The sequence below is a fragment of the Gossypium arboreum genome, chromosome 8, assembly GCF_025698485.1.
Source record: "Gossypium arboreum isolate Shixiya-1 chromosome 8, ASM2569848v2, whole genome shotgun sequence".
NCBI classification, from domain to species: Eukaryota; Viridiplantae; Streptophyta; class Magnoliopsida; order Malvales; family Malvaceae; genus Gossypium; species Gossypium arboreum.
Genome location: NC_069077.1, coordinates 11,262,494 through 11,278,908, shown reverse-complemented (window position 1 = coordinate 11,278,908; position 16,415 = coordinate 11,262,494). Strand labels below are relative to the sequence as shown.

Below are 16,415 nucleotides of genomic sequence, written 5' to 3'. Positions count from 1 at the left end.
TCCTTCAGCCCATTTTAGTATAAATAGAAAACTTATTTTGGTATAATGGCATGTATAGGCTAACTAGGCCAATATAGGCATATATTGGTTGTTTGTAATCTAGCCATTGGAATGGCTAATGATAGTATGTTTAGTGAAAATATTTATATATATGATGTTATAACATGGTTAACATATGTGTGCTTGATATGATTTGATTGAACTATGAAAAGCATATATGTATTACAAAAGGTAAGTTTGAATCCATGTGATGATATATCTTATATAATGTTATTATTGGCTTGGTTTAAATGTCTTGAATTGGTTGGTATATGTATGTATGTATTGGTGTAGGTTGAAGATAATTTGGTTGAGAAAAGTTTTCATGAAAATGGCCTATTTTCATCCACACAGGCGTGTGGTTTAGCCGTGTGTCCCCTACATCTTTAAAATTTAGAAACAGAATACTCAGAATTGTTCATACGGGCAGAGACACAGGCGTGTGTCTAAGCCATGTATGACACACGGCCTAGCACACGAGCGTGTGTCTTGGCCGTGTGAATCCTGAACCTAATTTTTGAAAATTAAATTGTCCACACGACCTAGCACATAGGCTTGTATCTGGCCGTGTGACTCAAGTCAGAGAGTTACACGGGTAAGGACACAGGCTGGAACATAGCTATGTGCCTCACATCGAATGCCCACCTGGCCTGGGACACGGGCGTGTCATTGGCCGTGTGAGCCACACAGCTTGGCCACACGGGTGTGTGTCCCCTACACCTAAGAAAAATTTTGAAATTTCGTGAAAAAATTTATGTGATCCCGGTTTAGTTTTGACTCAATTTTAATATGTATTTAGGGTCTCGAGGATCCATATGAGGGATATTATGATTGAATGTGATTGATTTTTGTAAAATGAATAGTAAATGACATGAAATAACTGTAATTGAGCTGTTAATTCTAGTAATGCTCTATAACCCTGTTTCGACGATAGATACGGGTTAGGGGTGTTACACGGATAAGATGTCAATTGGTGGTTGCTTGTTTTTACTACAATCATGGGCGGGGTGGCAGCTACCATTTTTACGTCCCTAAGTCGATACCCCTTATACATTCACACTGTTGACAAGGTAAAATTTATTTGATAATAATATAGTTATCATAGTAAATGTTGTTTATTTTTTATATGTTTGAATTAACATATTGTTTGAGTAGGTGGAACTTTAGGCTAAGTTATGTGGGACTACAGAAGCAACTTGAAGATATCCGACTGCTATTAGATCAATGTTCGGAAGTCGAGGTTAGTTATTGAATTTTTAAACATATAATAATTACGTAATGATTTGGAATTAATATTTTGTAGATTACAAAACATATAACTGTGTACTACAATTTGAATGGATGTCATATGTCGATCCAACAATCGTAAAATGCATCTTACCCGAAAATTTGGCCAATTGAAGTATGTGGGATGTAAGGGTACCATTGGTAGTTTACGCAACGGTGGAGATACACAAATTCGATTGAGTGATGTGGTAGTTCGGATGGAGGCAAAATATTCTGTTGCCACAGCAAGACATTGAAGCACTGCACAAGCTTGATTTATGGGAGAAAATCGACGAAAATTAGTAGGAACTCTGTAAGGAATATCTCGACATTTTGGATCATAGGAACGATTTCATACTCATATGCAAACCTTTTTTCGCACCGGAAATGGCGACCTCTACGAAGTACATGCCATGATTTAGACACCACGAGAAGCCATATCTACTTTCAATAAAAGCGAGGAGTAGGGAAATTCGTCCAAAAAGGCCACAACGACCACCCCGAAACCCTAGGTTCGGACCACGTTGCGCGATGGTTTTGTCATCAGCTTCAACCCAATAAGGGGCATCGATGTCTACACCACATCTTTGTAATGGCCTAAATTCAAGGTTATCAGAACAGTGGTTTCGTAACCACAAATTTGATTTAAAGAGAAATTTATTTTTATATTTTTGCATGAATATTGATATGATAGGAAAATCGTATGAAATATCAATAGAAAAATTTTACCGATTTAGTGGTTGGTTAGAAAATGAAATTATTGAAGAAATTGGGTAAAAACAAGGTATCGAGACCTCGATCTCGTAAAATTGAGTCGAAAATATTTTTATAAATATTTATTAAATGTTAGTAATGTGGTATTAAAATTTCGTTAGGAAATTTTAATATTTGGGTAGTCAATTAAATGAAAAGGGCTAAATTGGAAAATGTGTAAAAGTGACTGAGAAGATTAAATAGTTTAAGTGTCTAATGAGAAAGGATTTAAAAGGAAATTAGACCTAAAATTTATTTGGGCTGGACGGCAAGGGCATGAAATCAGCAAAAAAATGGATGATTTAAGTGCAAAATTGGAATATTGCATAATTAACTAAATAAAATTAGGAATAATATGGAAATATCTAGATTTCTTGTGATTTCTCTTATTCTCATCAGCCAAAACGCCATAGGAGGGGTTCCTTAAGCCGGTATTTCATAATTTTTTCACCAAGTGAGTTAATTCTTGCCTTTTTCTTGTAATTTTTGTGTTTTTAAAACTTTTACAGCTAGGTCCTACTATTAAATTCATTAGTTTTTGATTTCATAGATGAAATTGAAAGTCGCTATGGTTGAGTGTTGTAATTTTATGATGAAATAGCATGAAATTGAAGATTTAATTTGTTTATGAGATGATTTTATTAGGTAATTTCAATGGGAATTGATTTTTAAGACCTAATTGTGAAAAAGTTTGGAATTAAAGTCTAGTGCTGAATTTCTGATTCCCAAAGGTTATAAAGTAGTTTAAAGTGATATAATAAAGTGTTAATTGAGAAAAAGCAGCTCAATTGAGAGGTTAATTGATCATGGATGAAATTATCATCTATTAAAAGCTTAGGGTAAAAATGGTAATAAACATCTTGCACTAAAACAGTTTTGGACAGTAACAGTAGGCTAATTTTGAAAACTCACCATAAATTGTGAAATCGAATTAGAGTATGAACAAAATATGGAATTAAATCTTATTGAGTCTAGTTTCTCATAGAAGAAACATTGTAAGAAATGGAATTGTAAATCATGAGATATATTAAATTTTGTGAGACAAGGTTAGAATGAATTCGGGTTCCCCTGTTTTGAATTTGGAAAATCATCAAAAATTGGAGAAAAATAATTATGGGTTAAAATTTACATGTTTAAATTATTAATGAGTCCATTTTCAATAGAAACAAACGAAAACATCATCCAAATTTTTTACTAAGAGATAATTAATTTTTTGAAAAGAAAGGTCGAAGCTATCAGACAACAAAACAAGGGTAAGTTCGAAGATTTTATTCTACTTATTGGCTAAACCAAAAATTCTGAAAATATTACGGTAGAAAGGTATTTAAGTCTAGTTTCAGAAACATCAAGCGGTTTTTAATTTGAAATTCTTTAGCTTGAGGTATAAATAATTTAGTGACTACGACTCAAGTAGACAGCTTTGAATGAACTATAAATAATAGTGGAATTATAGAGAATGTTACATATAAACATGAAATGTATTAAATTGATGATTAATTTATTTATTTAGATCCAGAAAATTCAAATACGAAGTTAGATCGAGAAAAGGAAAAAGTTCGGGATTAGTAGATTTTTTGTTTACGAACAAGTATCGAGGTAAGTTCGTGTAACTTGAATTATATTCTTAAATGCTTGAAATGCATGTTATTGATGTGAATATGATTTAAATGTTCATTGTATGAAAATTGATAAAACATTGATATATTTGATTAAAAAAAGGGGAAGAAATCTCAGTTTAATGAAAGGAAAAATCGATGGATCTCTGAAAAGGAATTGACAGTAAAAAGGATTTAGCCTGGACAGATGATCCTATCCTGATATAGCCCTCTCGAAGAATATGTGTAAAATGGTTTTAGCTTAGACAGGTATTTCGAATTAGGGTCTGAATTTAGCCTGGACTGGTAATTCAGATCCAAGCTCATTAGAGTAATTATTGTTGCAGGGGATTTAGCTTGGACTGATAATCCCGACAATACTCTATGAGTTTATATTACAGGGGATTTAGCCTGGACTGGTAATCCCGCTGTAAGGATGAGGTTCGCGGGAGTGTGCTCTCTCAAATGGAAATGTGCGCACATGAATATGAATTGCCGGACCTGAAATTGTACACTAAAAGTGTAACTCTAAAAATCCATCGAAAGTCTAAGAAATTCAACGGGATAAATATGGAAAATAATAAGGGTAATAGAAAACATGGAATTGATGAGCTCATCAATCATTAATCTTTATATTGAACTCATATGATGCTATTTAATTAACGTTTTGTTTGAGTTTGCGTGTGATAGGTAAATGGTAAATTAAGTGGATGTATGAATATTAATTGTATTGTATTGAAAATATTAGGTATGTAATAGCTAACTTTTAATGATGTCGGGAATAGTGGTTCGAGACCACTAAATTCAAAAAATAAGCTCGTAAATTTATTTATTTAATAATTATCAGCCAAATGTGATTTTTGAGAGATTTTAAATTAATAATTTGTGTTTTATAAAGATTTATTAAGTCAAGAAATTGAAGAAAACAGTTATCGAGATCTCAATTTTATAAATCAAGCCGTAAATATTTTTATAAATATTTATGGAGTATCAATAAGGTAGTATTAAAATTTCGTCAGAAAATTTTAACGTTTGGGTGGTTAATTAAATAAAAAGGACTAAATTGAAAAAAGTGTAAAAGATGCTAAAAGGATTAAATAGCTCAATTGTCAAATGAGAAAGGACCTAAAGTGCAAATAAGCCCAAAGGAGATATTTTGGGCAGCAATAGCTGAGAAAAATCAGGAAAAGGGTGAAATGAGGGTAACATTGGAAAATTTCCAAAATAAGCTAAATAAAAATGGGACCAAATTGGAATATCTAGAATTCTCTTCATTTTTCTTTATTTTCATCAGCTGAAAAACAGACATGGAAGAGGGTTCAAGCTGGTTTTCATTCTCTAGCTACATGTAAGTTTAATTCTTGCTTTCTCCTTGAAATTTCTATGTTTTTGGACTTTTACAATTGGGTCCAACTTACTATTTCATTAGTTTTTGATTTCATGGCTAATTTTTAAAGTTATTATGGATGAGTGCTGGAAGAATATGATGAATAAACATAGAATTGAAGCTTTAATTTTGATATATGATAACTTTATCAAGTAAAATTGATGGAAATTGATTTTAGGACCTAATTGTGAAAATTTTTAGAATTAAAGTCTAATGCTGAAATTATGATTTCCAAAAGTTGTAAAGTAGTCTAAAGTGATAGAATAAAGTTTTAATTGAGAAAAATCAGCTCAATTGAGACGCTAATTGAGTAGGGATGAAATTGTTATTTATTAAAAGCTTAGGGGAAAAAATGGTAATAAATAGCTTGCACTAAAACAATATTGGACAGCAGCAGTAGGCTAAATTTAAAAAAGCACCATAAATTTTAGAAATTGAATTAGAAGATGAAAAAAAAATGAAATTAAAGCTTATTGAGTCTAGTTTCTCATAGAAGAAACAGTGTAAGCAATGAATTTGTAAATCATGAGATATAATGAATTTTGTGAGACAAGGTCAGAATGAATTCGGTTCCCCTATTCTGAGTTTGGAAAATCATCAAAAATTGGAGAAAATAATTAGGAAATTAAATTTATATGCTTAGAATTTTGAATGAGTCTATTTTCAATAAAAATAAACGGGAATATTATTTGAATTTTGTATAAGGAGATAATTAATTTTTAGTGAAGAAGGGTCGGAACTGTCAGACAGCAGAACATGGGTGACTTTAATGATTAAACTGCCAAAAATTTTGAAAATTTTATGGTAAGAATATATGTGAGTCTAGTTTCAGATAAAATTTACGGATCTTAACTTTGAGTTCTGTAGCTCAAGATATAAATAATTTAGTGACTATGACTCAAATGGACAGCTTTGAATATACATATAAGTAAATAGTGAAATTATTGATAATGTTACTTATAAGCATATTATATAAATTTAAGGATGTGGAATGGAGAGGAGAAGGAGGAGAATATGTATGAATATTCATCTAGCATGGCTAATTTGCATGTTTTAGGCTCAAGGACTAAATTGAATAAAAGTAAAACTTTATGGGCAATTTTGTAAAAATTTCAGAAATGACCAAATTTCATGAAATGGATTATTTTATTATTTAAATTAAAAATTTGAATGAAATTATTAATTTAGTTCAAGATCGGGGAAAAACATGTTTTAGAGATTAAATTGAAAAGTGTTGAAATTATGGAAAATTCTGATATTTTATAGAATTCATGGGTTGTTATCAATATGTATGAGAATAATAGCTGGAAATAAGGATTAAATTGCAAGAATTTTATTTTCCTGACCCTAAGGATGAAATCGTCATTAAATAAAAGTTTAGGGGCAAAATGGTAATTTTGCCTAGAGCATTAATTAAATGCATTAGAATATGAAATGAATGAAAATGATGGTCAAATTTATTTATAAAGATTCAGACGACTCAAATAAGAGACTTGATCGTAGAAAAGAAAAGATATCAGATTAATGAAATTATAAACATAAACAAGCAATGAGGTAAGTTTGTATAACTTGAATTGTATTTTAAATACTTGAAATATGTGGTTATGTGATGAAAATATGATTTGAATGTTCAATTCATGATAATTGATGAAATATTGATAATACTTGATATAAATTGAAAATAAATCCCGGTTGAATGGAATGGAATTCGATAGCTCATTGGAAAAGGAATTGATGGTAAAAAGGATCGAGCCCGGACGGGTGATCCTATTCTGATATAGCCCTCCCGAAGAATATGTGGAAAATAGATTTAGCCCGGATGGGTAATCCGAATTAGGGTCTGAATTTAGCCTGGGCTAGTAATTCAGATCCAAGCTCATTAGAGTAATTGTCGTTGCAGGGGATTTAGCCTGGACTGGTAATCCCGAAAATACTCTATGAGTTTATATTACAGGGGATTTAGCCTGGACTGGTAATCCCGCTGTAAGGATGAGGCTCGCGGGAGTGTGCTTTCTGAAACGAAATGTGTAAGACCATGGTTGAAAGATACCATGGGAACATGATATTAAATGTGTAAGAAAATGGTTGAAAGACACCATGGCAACATGATATGAAATGTGTAAGACCATGGTTGAAAGATGCCATGGAAACAGGATATAAAATGTGTAAGACCATGGTTGAAAGATACCATGGCAACGTGACATGAAAAAAATAAGACCATGGTTGAAAGATACCATGGCAACATGACGGGAATGAATAAGACCACGGTTGAAAGATACCATGGCAATGTAACATGAAATGAACAAGGCCATGGTTGAAAGATACCATGGCAATGTAACGTGAAATGAACAAGACCATGGTTGAAAGATACCATGGCAACCTGACAGAAAATGAGTAAGACCATAGTTGAAAGACACTATGGCATCATGTCAAAGATAAATAAGACCGTGGATGGGAGATGCTATGACATCGGTTGAACGATTGATATTCAGGTAATATGTATCAGATGATGTATGTGATGAGATTATCTTATGGATATGTATGAATCTTTCTTAAAAATATGTTAAATTGGATTGGTTAATTTGGATTGATCTCAGTTTAAAATTGCAGGGAAGGTTAGATATCTATAAAGGGGTTATATTGAGTTCATAAAAAAATTGCAGTTTTGCGAAAAATTTTCTATAGTTTCGATTTAATTCCGGTTTGGTCCCGATGTATGTTTTGGGCTTCGGAGGCCCATCTAAGGGACATCATAACATGTTTCGGTAAACAAATAGCATTTAACTCGTAATAATGGAAAAATTAATTCGTTAAACTCCTGTAATGCCTCTTACCCTATTCCAGCGATGAGTACGGGTAAGGGGTGTTACAATCTTGGTTAGTTTCCTCCATATTTTCCTATTTCTTTCACTAACCTCATGTATTTTACACAAGCACTACACTATGCACCACCCCACCTTGTATCTACACCTTCTCTAGGTGTGTTTTTTGCGGCACCTCTGTCCCCAGCATATTACGCCTCGATGATAACATCGATGCTAACACCAATGCCTACGTATCCACTAACAACAATGATTTCGGGATATCATCCGCAATCAGTTTATGCGACACCATACACTTATCTATCGATAGTGTCGCAAACACCCCCGCGTCATTGCTTTATCCAACTTGTGACCGCATAATAGCCGCAGACTGGGACCTTTACATACACTTCAACTCGTGACTGTATAAAGCACCATCACCCAGAAACCTGACTTCTATAGGATGAGTTTCTAAGGTAATGGACTCATCTCGACATGACATATGAAATGTGTGTCTCCGAGCGTTATCGCATCCCAATAGTGTCGCAAACACCCCCTCGTCATTGTTTTATCCAACCTGTGACCACATAACAGCCGCCAACTGGGACTTTTACATACACTTCAACTCGTGACCGTATAAAGCACTATCACCCAGGAACCTGACTTCCATAGGATGAGTTTCTAATGTAATGGTCTCATCCCGACATGACATATGAAATGTGTGTGTCTTCGAGCGTTATTGCATCCTCGACAACTCAAATCTACCTTTAAGATTTCAAAATGTCTATCTCAAATCCAAAAACAATAAAAAAAATCCTAACCTGTAAAAATCCCTAAACTCCAAACCTTAAAACTAACAAAATCCTAAAAACCCTAAACTTAAAAAAAACCCTAAAGAAAAAAACGAATAAAGAGAGAGAAAGGAAGCTGGATATGTTTTCCTGCCAACTAAGAGGAAAACGTGTCCAACTGGGCGTACTTTCTTACCAATTGTGCAGAAAACACGTCCAACTGGACACGTTTTCACACTTTTTCTCTAAAATCAATTTATTTTCCTAATTTTTCAAAAAAACTAATATATTTTTAAAAATATATTTTCGACATATTTAACTAGTTTAATCACCTTTCTCACTCTATATAAAGAGAAGAAATATGTGATACAAATATACATTGAATCTAAAATTGTTAAAAAAAAAAGGAGAAAAAAAGGTTAAACAGTAGGGTTGACCGAGAATAAAAGCAAAACCCCTATATTAATCACATGAATAAGGTAGTGGCATTGAAATGGCAGCTCTCTCATCCACTTCATGCCACCCAACCAATTAAAGGTAAAAAGTAAATATAAAAATAGTCTATACATATATAATGGCTACCCATATTCATCTTCCTTTGATAAAAGAGACTATGATCATTGAACTATCCAAACTTTTCTACAAGTTTTTATCTTTTCATTATTATCTCCCAATAAAGATTATATATACTCTTTAAATCAAAATTTCCACTTTTACTATTATGATATTATTGGTTTATATGAGGTAAAAGTTAGTCGATTGAACCATTATTATTCAAGTTCTTTTAATAATTCTATTTCTACCCATCAATCCTTCTCACTTTCAACAATAACTAAACATAGATAAATTGCAGTATTAATTTATATGTACAATAAGTGAATAATCAGCCTCATGCTTTGATAATACACATTTTTTCTATGCCAATTGTATAAATATAAATAACACACACAAAAACAATGTGTACCAAATAATAAATATATTTAAATATCTCGTATTTATAATTATAAATTTTGTGTTAGATACATCGCATCTATATTCTGCTTCATATTGCTTCTAAAACAAGCAAGGTATTTTGTTTATGGAATTTTAATTTCATTTGGTAATTATCTTAATTCTTAACCATTATCAAGTTACCAAAATGGCAAAAAAATCGTGTACTCTGACCCCTGTTATCCATTCTAAATTACGGTGGAGCACCTAGGAATTTGCAAAAAGTTTCTATTTAAACTGACATTTTAATGATTCTGAAACTGTAATTTTTAAAATTAGGAATTTAGTCTTCATACTTGTATTTTTAAAATTTAGTTTCTCTACTTTTTAGATTTTAAAATTCAGGTTTAACTATTAATTTTGTTATTTTTTATTAAATTCAGGTTAATTATATGAGTACTAAGTGAGTAGCCTTTTTTTCTTTTTTTAATTTCAAAACATCACAATAACAAAATTTTTAAAAAGAATATAGTATTAACAGATAAACCTAAATTTTGAAATCTCAAAAGTAAAAAAATTAAATTTTAATTTTGAAGAAGTACAAGGACTATAAGCACATTTTAACCTTCTGAAACAGCCCCAACTTGTCCTGGAAATATCAGATTACTAGTTTAATATCAAATTGAGGGTAATCTACAAAAGTAGTCATTTTTGTTTGCCCAGGTTACATTTTAGTCACTTATGTTTGAAATGTTACATTTTAGTCACTTATGTTATTATTTTGTTACGAAGTGATCACTCTACCATTAAGTTCCGTTATCTCTCTAACGGTAATCCTATGTGGCAGTCCAACTAGATCTTAGGTGCCAACTTGGATTTCTAAATGGGATGAAAATAGATTTTTAATTAAAAAAATAATTAATTAAAATTTTTAAACCTAAACCTTAACTGAAAAAACTGTTTATCTCCTATTTTTTATTTTTCTTCCGTCTCTTCTTTCTTTTAATAGTTTTTTTTATTTGATTGGAAAAACTATTATTAAGATCAAAATAGTTGAAATTAAATTGACCTCTTCATAAAAATAGATTCAATGGAGGTTTCAGGTATGTCTTCTTTGCATTCCTCTATCTCTTTTATTCAATCTTGAAAAACAAAAGATTAATTTTTTATTGTTTAATGAAATCCCTAAATTAAAATTCTTGAAATTAAAAAACAGTTTCTTAGATTTTTTGGTAATCCACTTGAATGCCTTCAAAAATTTTAATTTAGGGTTTTTATTAAACAATAAAAAATCTATTCTTTTGTTTTTCAGTATTGAATAAAAGAGATAGAGGAATGCAAAGAAGATATGCCTGAACCTTCCGTTGAATCCATCTTTATGAAGTAGTCAATTTGATTTTAACTATTTTGAACTTAATAATAAATTTTCCAGTCAAATAAAAAAAATCATTGAAAAAAGAAGAGACGAAAGAAAAATAAAAAAAGATGAGATGAACAGCTTTTTTAGTTAAGGTTTAGGTTTAAAAATTTTAATTATTAAAAATCTATTTTCATCTAGAAATCCAAGTTGGCACCTAAAATCTAGTTGGACTGCCACGTAGGATTACCGTTAGAAAGAAAACGAAACTTGACGGTAGAGTGATCACTTCGTAACAAAATAATAACATAAGTGACTAAAACGTAACATTTCAAACATAAGTGACTAAAATATAACCTGGGACAAACAAAAGTGACTATTTTTATAGATTACCCACCAAATTGAAGGTAATCCTAATCCGACACACGTCGGATTGGTGTGGATACATTGTCAACGGTCCAACACAAATCAGTTTCCACTTTCCACCATATCTTTGTCTCGCATATAAATTAAACACAACTGCTCGTTTCGATTTGTCATTTGGCATTGGGTGATTGAAGGAAGAAATGAAGCAGGTTTGGTCTCCGGGGACAGCCTCCAAGGCTTATATTGATACCGTTAAATTCGTAAGCATAGAGGGGAAACAAACCTTATGAATTATGCTGCATGGTTTATTGTTTTCATTTTTGGTGTTTTTTGATCTGTTTTTTTTTTTTTTTTCTTATTTTGTTTGCACTGCAGTGTGAACTTTATAATGAATCTGGTGTAGCAGAGCTTGTTTCAGCTATGGCTGCCGGTTGGAACGCCAGATTCATTGTGGAAACATGGTCAAAAGGCGAAGCTATGGCAACAAGCATCGGGTTGGCAGTTGCTAGCAGTCATACAAATGGAAGACATATATGTATAGTCCCTGATGAAAGATCGAGATTAGAATACGCTGAGGCCCTGGAAGAGGTTGGTATGTCTGCAGAAGCCATTGTTGGAGAACCTGAAGAGGTAATGAAAGGGCTAAATGGCATAGATTTCATGGTGGTGGATAGCCAACGAAATGACTTTTCAAAGATATTAAAGCTGGCAAAACTGAGTGACAGAGGGGCTGTTCTGGCATGCAAGAATGCTCACCCCAAAACTGCTTCAACTTTCAGATGGAAAAGTGTTGTTGATGAGAGATCGTACAGGGTAGTTCGTTGTGTGTTCCTTCCGGTAGGGAAAGGGTTGGATATTGCGCATGTGGCAAGCAGTGGAGGGAATTCAGGTGAAGCTGAAAGGCGATGGATCAAACATGTTGATCCACAGTCTGGGGAAGAACATGTCATACGAAGGTAGAATTAAGATTCTTCTCCACAAACGGAGATTATATATTTGTATGTTAATCTCATTTCAACCTTGTACATAAATTTTAAACCTCAATTATTTACAACAACATTTACATTTACCTAATTCAATCAATTACTAAATGTTTCAAGGAGGGTAAAAATACTATGAGAATCTCTATACAAGAAGTCAAATTGCATTTTACCTCATTTACTCAAAAAATGGACAAGTTAATCCTTATATATTATATCCAAGAAAAAATTGATATTTTCTATTAAAATCTTTATCCATTCCTATTGTTAAAAATTGGCGTAATTGACGAATTAACTAGACAATTTCACATGACATGCTATGTATACCTCAAGTATATACTGATGTACAAATATCGATTTTTTAACTGTTGAAATGGACGAAATTTTTAACAAAAAAGGATCAATTTACTTTTCCATCTAATGTATGAAGACCAATTTACTCATTTTATAAATAAAAAGGGTAAAATACAATCTGACTCTTTATATAGGCCTATTTTACACCATATAAATCATATAACAAAAGCAGTACAAAGAGTAGTTCGGGATATCTAACGCCTAATAAATTAAATAATCAAAATGTTTTTCTATGATTTTATACATTTACATTTATACAATGAAATGAATTTATACATATGCGATACCTTTTGGTGTTAACTTTACTCATATTACCACCAAAATTCAGTAAAATAAAAAATAAAAAAATACAAATGAAAACTTCAGGACAAATAATCAATTTTGGTTCAATGATGAACATAATTTACGGTATACTTGAAAGCTTGTTTTGTAAAACTCTTTTAAGTTAATGCTGAGGATCCCAGTTGGGTCTTGTTGGATATTCGAAACCCTGTAGGGCTGGCATCCTCCTTATATCGTCCTTTGAATACACTGGAATTAACCACAGCTTCTTCTCTGTACCAAACACCTGAATTTAGAATAGGCATGAGCTGAACATGACACAAAGACATTGATGAAACATGTACACGCTGGAAAAGTATCAAAGCCGTAAGCGAGGAGTTTGGGAACAAAGAAAGAAGAGGTACCTGTTCATAATTTTTCTTCCAACCAAGGTCATAGCGCCATGTAAGACCGGTTTTCTTATCTTTTGCTTGAAACTAAAATTGATCAAAGCAAAAACTGTGACCTTAACTAGTTATGTAGGCAACAAGAGGAAACATGATTATGCAAAGATGGTTACCTCAATAGTGGTCCGGTTAGCTCCGACCAATGTTATGTGCATAATCAGAAAGCCCAGCACACTTACTGCAAATGCCAAATTTAAGACTGAAAAACTTGGGTGAGAATTATCTAAAATAATGACAAGCGATGAGATGGAAGAAACTTCAAACCCTTGGAAACTTACCAAATGCGATGAAAGTAGCTGCAAGTTTTCCTGGTGTTAAATCTACCTCATCATCATTAAAAATTTCCATAAACACCCGCAATAAGGCTAAACAGACGAGTATTGCCGCAAGAGATGTGTAAAACTGCATCAAGTTTAAGCAAAACAAAATTACAAGTCATGTTTCTTTTTTGCCCTTTTGGTAGATGCCGGTTAGTCAAATGCATAACAGCGGTATCTACTTGGCATAAGAATGTACTTAATAGGATAATCAACAACAAAGCCAAAAGAAAATGGGCTGTACCAGGAAAAGTGGTGTCTGAAACTATAAAATACTAAAAGCTAGAAAGGGACCGTATCAATCACTATGAATCTGTGATGAATGGTCAAGTAAATTCTGTAATACAAGCTCAAGTGCACATATTTTCCCAGAAAAAATATACAAAGCCCTGAATCTTTAGGATTTTACAAAGATTACTAACATATGCCACTCTTTCTCATTAAACTCTCACATTGTACCATGGTACAATAGAGGGATGACATGATATTCAATGGTCAACCATCATAATGAAACATGTGAATTGATGAACTATGGACATTGCCAGCACACAACAGTGAGAAATGAACATTCATTCTGGTTGAAAATTTCCTACTCTGGGATGGTAAAACTGACAACCTAATATAATAATATTATCTTCTTTTAAAAACAAAAATATTAATTTTTGAGCAACAAAAGAGGGGCTTAAAATGCTTAAAGCTTCAATCGTTGGGACATAACATGAACCTTTAGCGTGTCAAAATCTATATAACATAAATTATTAAGGTATCAATATTTATATAACACTTTAAACATAACATGACACTAAAAGAATAAAACAAACATAACATGAACAGATGAATTGCCAAGTCTAGGCAAATGTAGACTTGATCATGAGCTGGGATATTGGCGTGTTGTGCCAAGACTTGGTCAAGAGTTTTAGAGCTTGGCACAGAACATAGTATTAATAAATAAAATTTTTATTTACTTTTAATTATAAAACATATCTTAAAAATTCAGTTTGAAAGCCACTTCATTCATTCTCTCTTTTCAACCCTTCTATCTTATGTTCTGCCTTGATCAAAATGCATATTGACTGCCACCATACTTTCCTAGACTACGGTGTATAATACTAACGTAGGAAATTCTAGGCATTAGAAATTAACAATAACCACATAGATTGACTTCCATGACCAGCCTAATTAAGTGCCAAACAAATGGTATCATGCAGCTATAAGACTTGCAGAAGATTCATTGAAGTTAACATACCAAGAAAAGAAGGAAAGACTTGTAGTTCAACGCCCCGACACAGTTAGCGACCCAACCACAGTGATGATCCATTTTTAATATACATCTATTACCTGCAATTAAGTAACAAACCAGGGTTCTTTCATTATTGTTTATCAACAAAGTACTAGCAAAAGAATACATCTAGATTACTCACAAATAGAGCAATGATGGGCGCGAGGTGGTTTCAATCGGTTGCACTTCAAGCAGAAACCTATGTCTAGGTTTTTGAAATCACCAGGCACAGCTGACTGATTTGTGCCAATTTTTGCAATTCCATAACCTAAACCTACCAAAGGATCAGCATCACCTTTCTCTTCCTCCCTAAGAGGCCTCCAATTTAGTGGAACACCCCCAGGATCCGTTAGAACAACAGTAGCGTAAGTCCATAGTACCATTACAAGCTGAAAAAACCATGAACACTAAATAAAAATGCAGCAATTGCCAATTAATAAAACCAATTATGGATGCAGTTGATCCTTTTGTTTCCGTCCAAGCTCAGCAGAACCCCACTAAGCTGAAGCTCATAAAATCCCTAATATTCAATCTGTCATCTTTATCGCAAACAAAAGGGACAAAACAATTAACTTCTCATACCTTAGTTATCACAAATAACCTGCATTTTGATCACCAATGAAAACTAAAATCCTTTTCCCTTACGTACGACAAAATCAATTAATTGAACCTCCTAAAATCACTCAAATTCACTCTCTTTTATCATAAAATATCCTATATTAAATGACCATTGTTCCCCATAGAGCTAACACTTAAACAAACAAATCATAAAACAGAAAAAAGGGTTCTTACCAGAAGATGAAACAAGAAGAGAAATGCAACAGCAATAAGCGTATCAAAGCCTCCACGAAAGAGATGTGGACCATAATAAGCAACGACCGCAGCGTAATAAGTGACCCCAACAAGCCCAAGAAAGAAAACAATCATAATCGAACCAAAGGCACGTAACGCGGTACAGAATTTGAACACGTTCCATGCCATAATGATTTTTACTGTAAAATCAAATAAGAAAATTTGAGGTAAAATTTTAAATAAAAACACGAAGAGGAAATACGGAATTCCGTTGACAAAAGGAACTCCGTTCCCTGAGTTTGGATAAAAATTGAAATACGACGAAGTTGGTATTATTTCTGATCGACTTGTCTTGGAAACTTAGAAATTTACCCTTTAGTTTTACCCGGCAACGAAATCAAAATACGTGTACAACTATATGAATTATCCGGGGTGGATATCCCTATACTTTTAGATTTCTGCTGATATAGTCCTTCTATTTTTATTTGTTCAAATTTGGCCCTCCACCTTTTGAATCTCGTGTCTTTGGGTGAGAAATTTCATTTGTATCAAGTTTGTCAATATTCTAAAAATTATATTACAGAATTTCAAAAAAAAAAAAATTAAAAGAAATTTTCAGTAGCTCAAATTTCTTTTCAAATTTCACTTAAAAGAGGTGATTTTTCAAATCTCTTAAATTT

General features: G+C 32.5%; 2 protein-coding genes across 4 annotated transcripts; one reads left to right on the top strand and one right to left on the bottom strand.

Annotated features, from left to right (window-relative positions):
* The first annotated feature begins 11,454 nt into the window (after window positions 1–11,454).
* On the top strand, window positions 11,455–12,396 carry LOC108469476 (uncharacterized). Its single transcript, XM_017770358.2, has 2 exons — window positions 11,455–11,545; window positions 11,661–12,396. The coding sequence occupies exons 1-2, from the start codon at window positions 11,486–11,488 to the stop codon at window positions 12,243–12,245; spliced, it is 645 nt and encodes a 214-aa protein (XP_017625847.1). The 5' UTR covers window positions 11,455–11,485; the 3' UTR covers window positions 12,246–12,396.
* Window positions 12,397–12,648: 252 nt separating this feature from the next.
* LOC108469164 (probable protein S-acyltransferase 14) lies at window positions 12,649–16,162 on the bottom strand. Of its 3 annotated transcripts, none has more exons than XM_017770052.2 (7): window positions 15,736–16,162; window positions 15,086–15,332; window positions 14,911–15,002; window positions 13,626–13,749; window positions 13,461–13,546; window positions 13,306–13,377; window positions 12,649–13,187 (listed from the first exon to the last, which is right to left on the bottom strand). In XM_017770052.2, exons 1-7 carry the CDS (start codon window positions 15,922–15,924, stop codon window positions 13,065–13,067), a joined length of 933 nt encoding a protein of 310 aa, XP_017625541.1. In that variant the 5' UTR covers window positions 15,925–16,162; the 3' UTR covers window positions 12,649–13,064. The 3 variants fall into 3 exon arrangements, with proteins under 3 accessions (XP_017625541.1, XP_017625543.1, XP_017625542.1); XM_017770054.2 differs by having other exon boundaries at window positions 12,649–13,174; XM_017770053.2 differs by having other exon boundaries at window positions 13,461–13,525.
* Window positions 16,163–16,415: the final 253 nt, after the last annotated feature.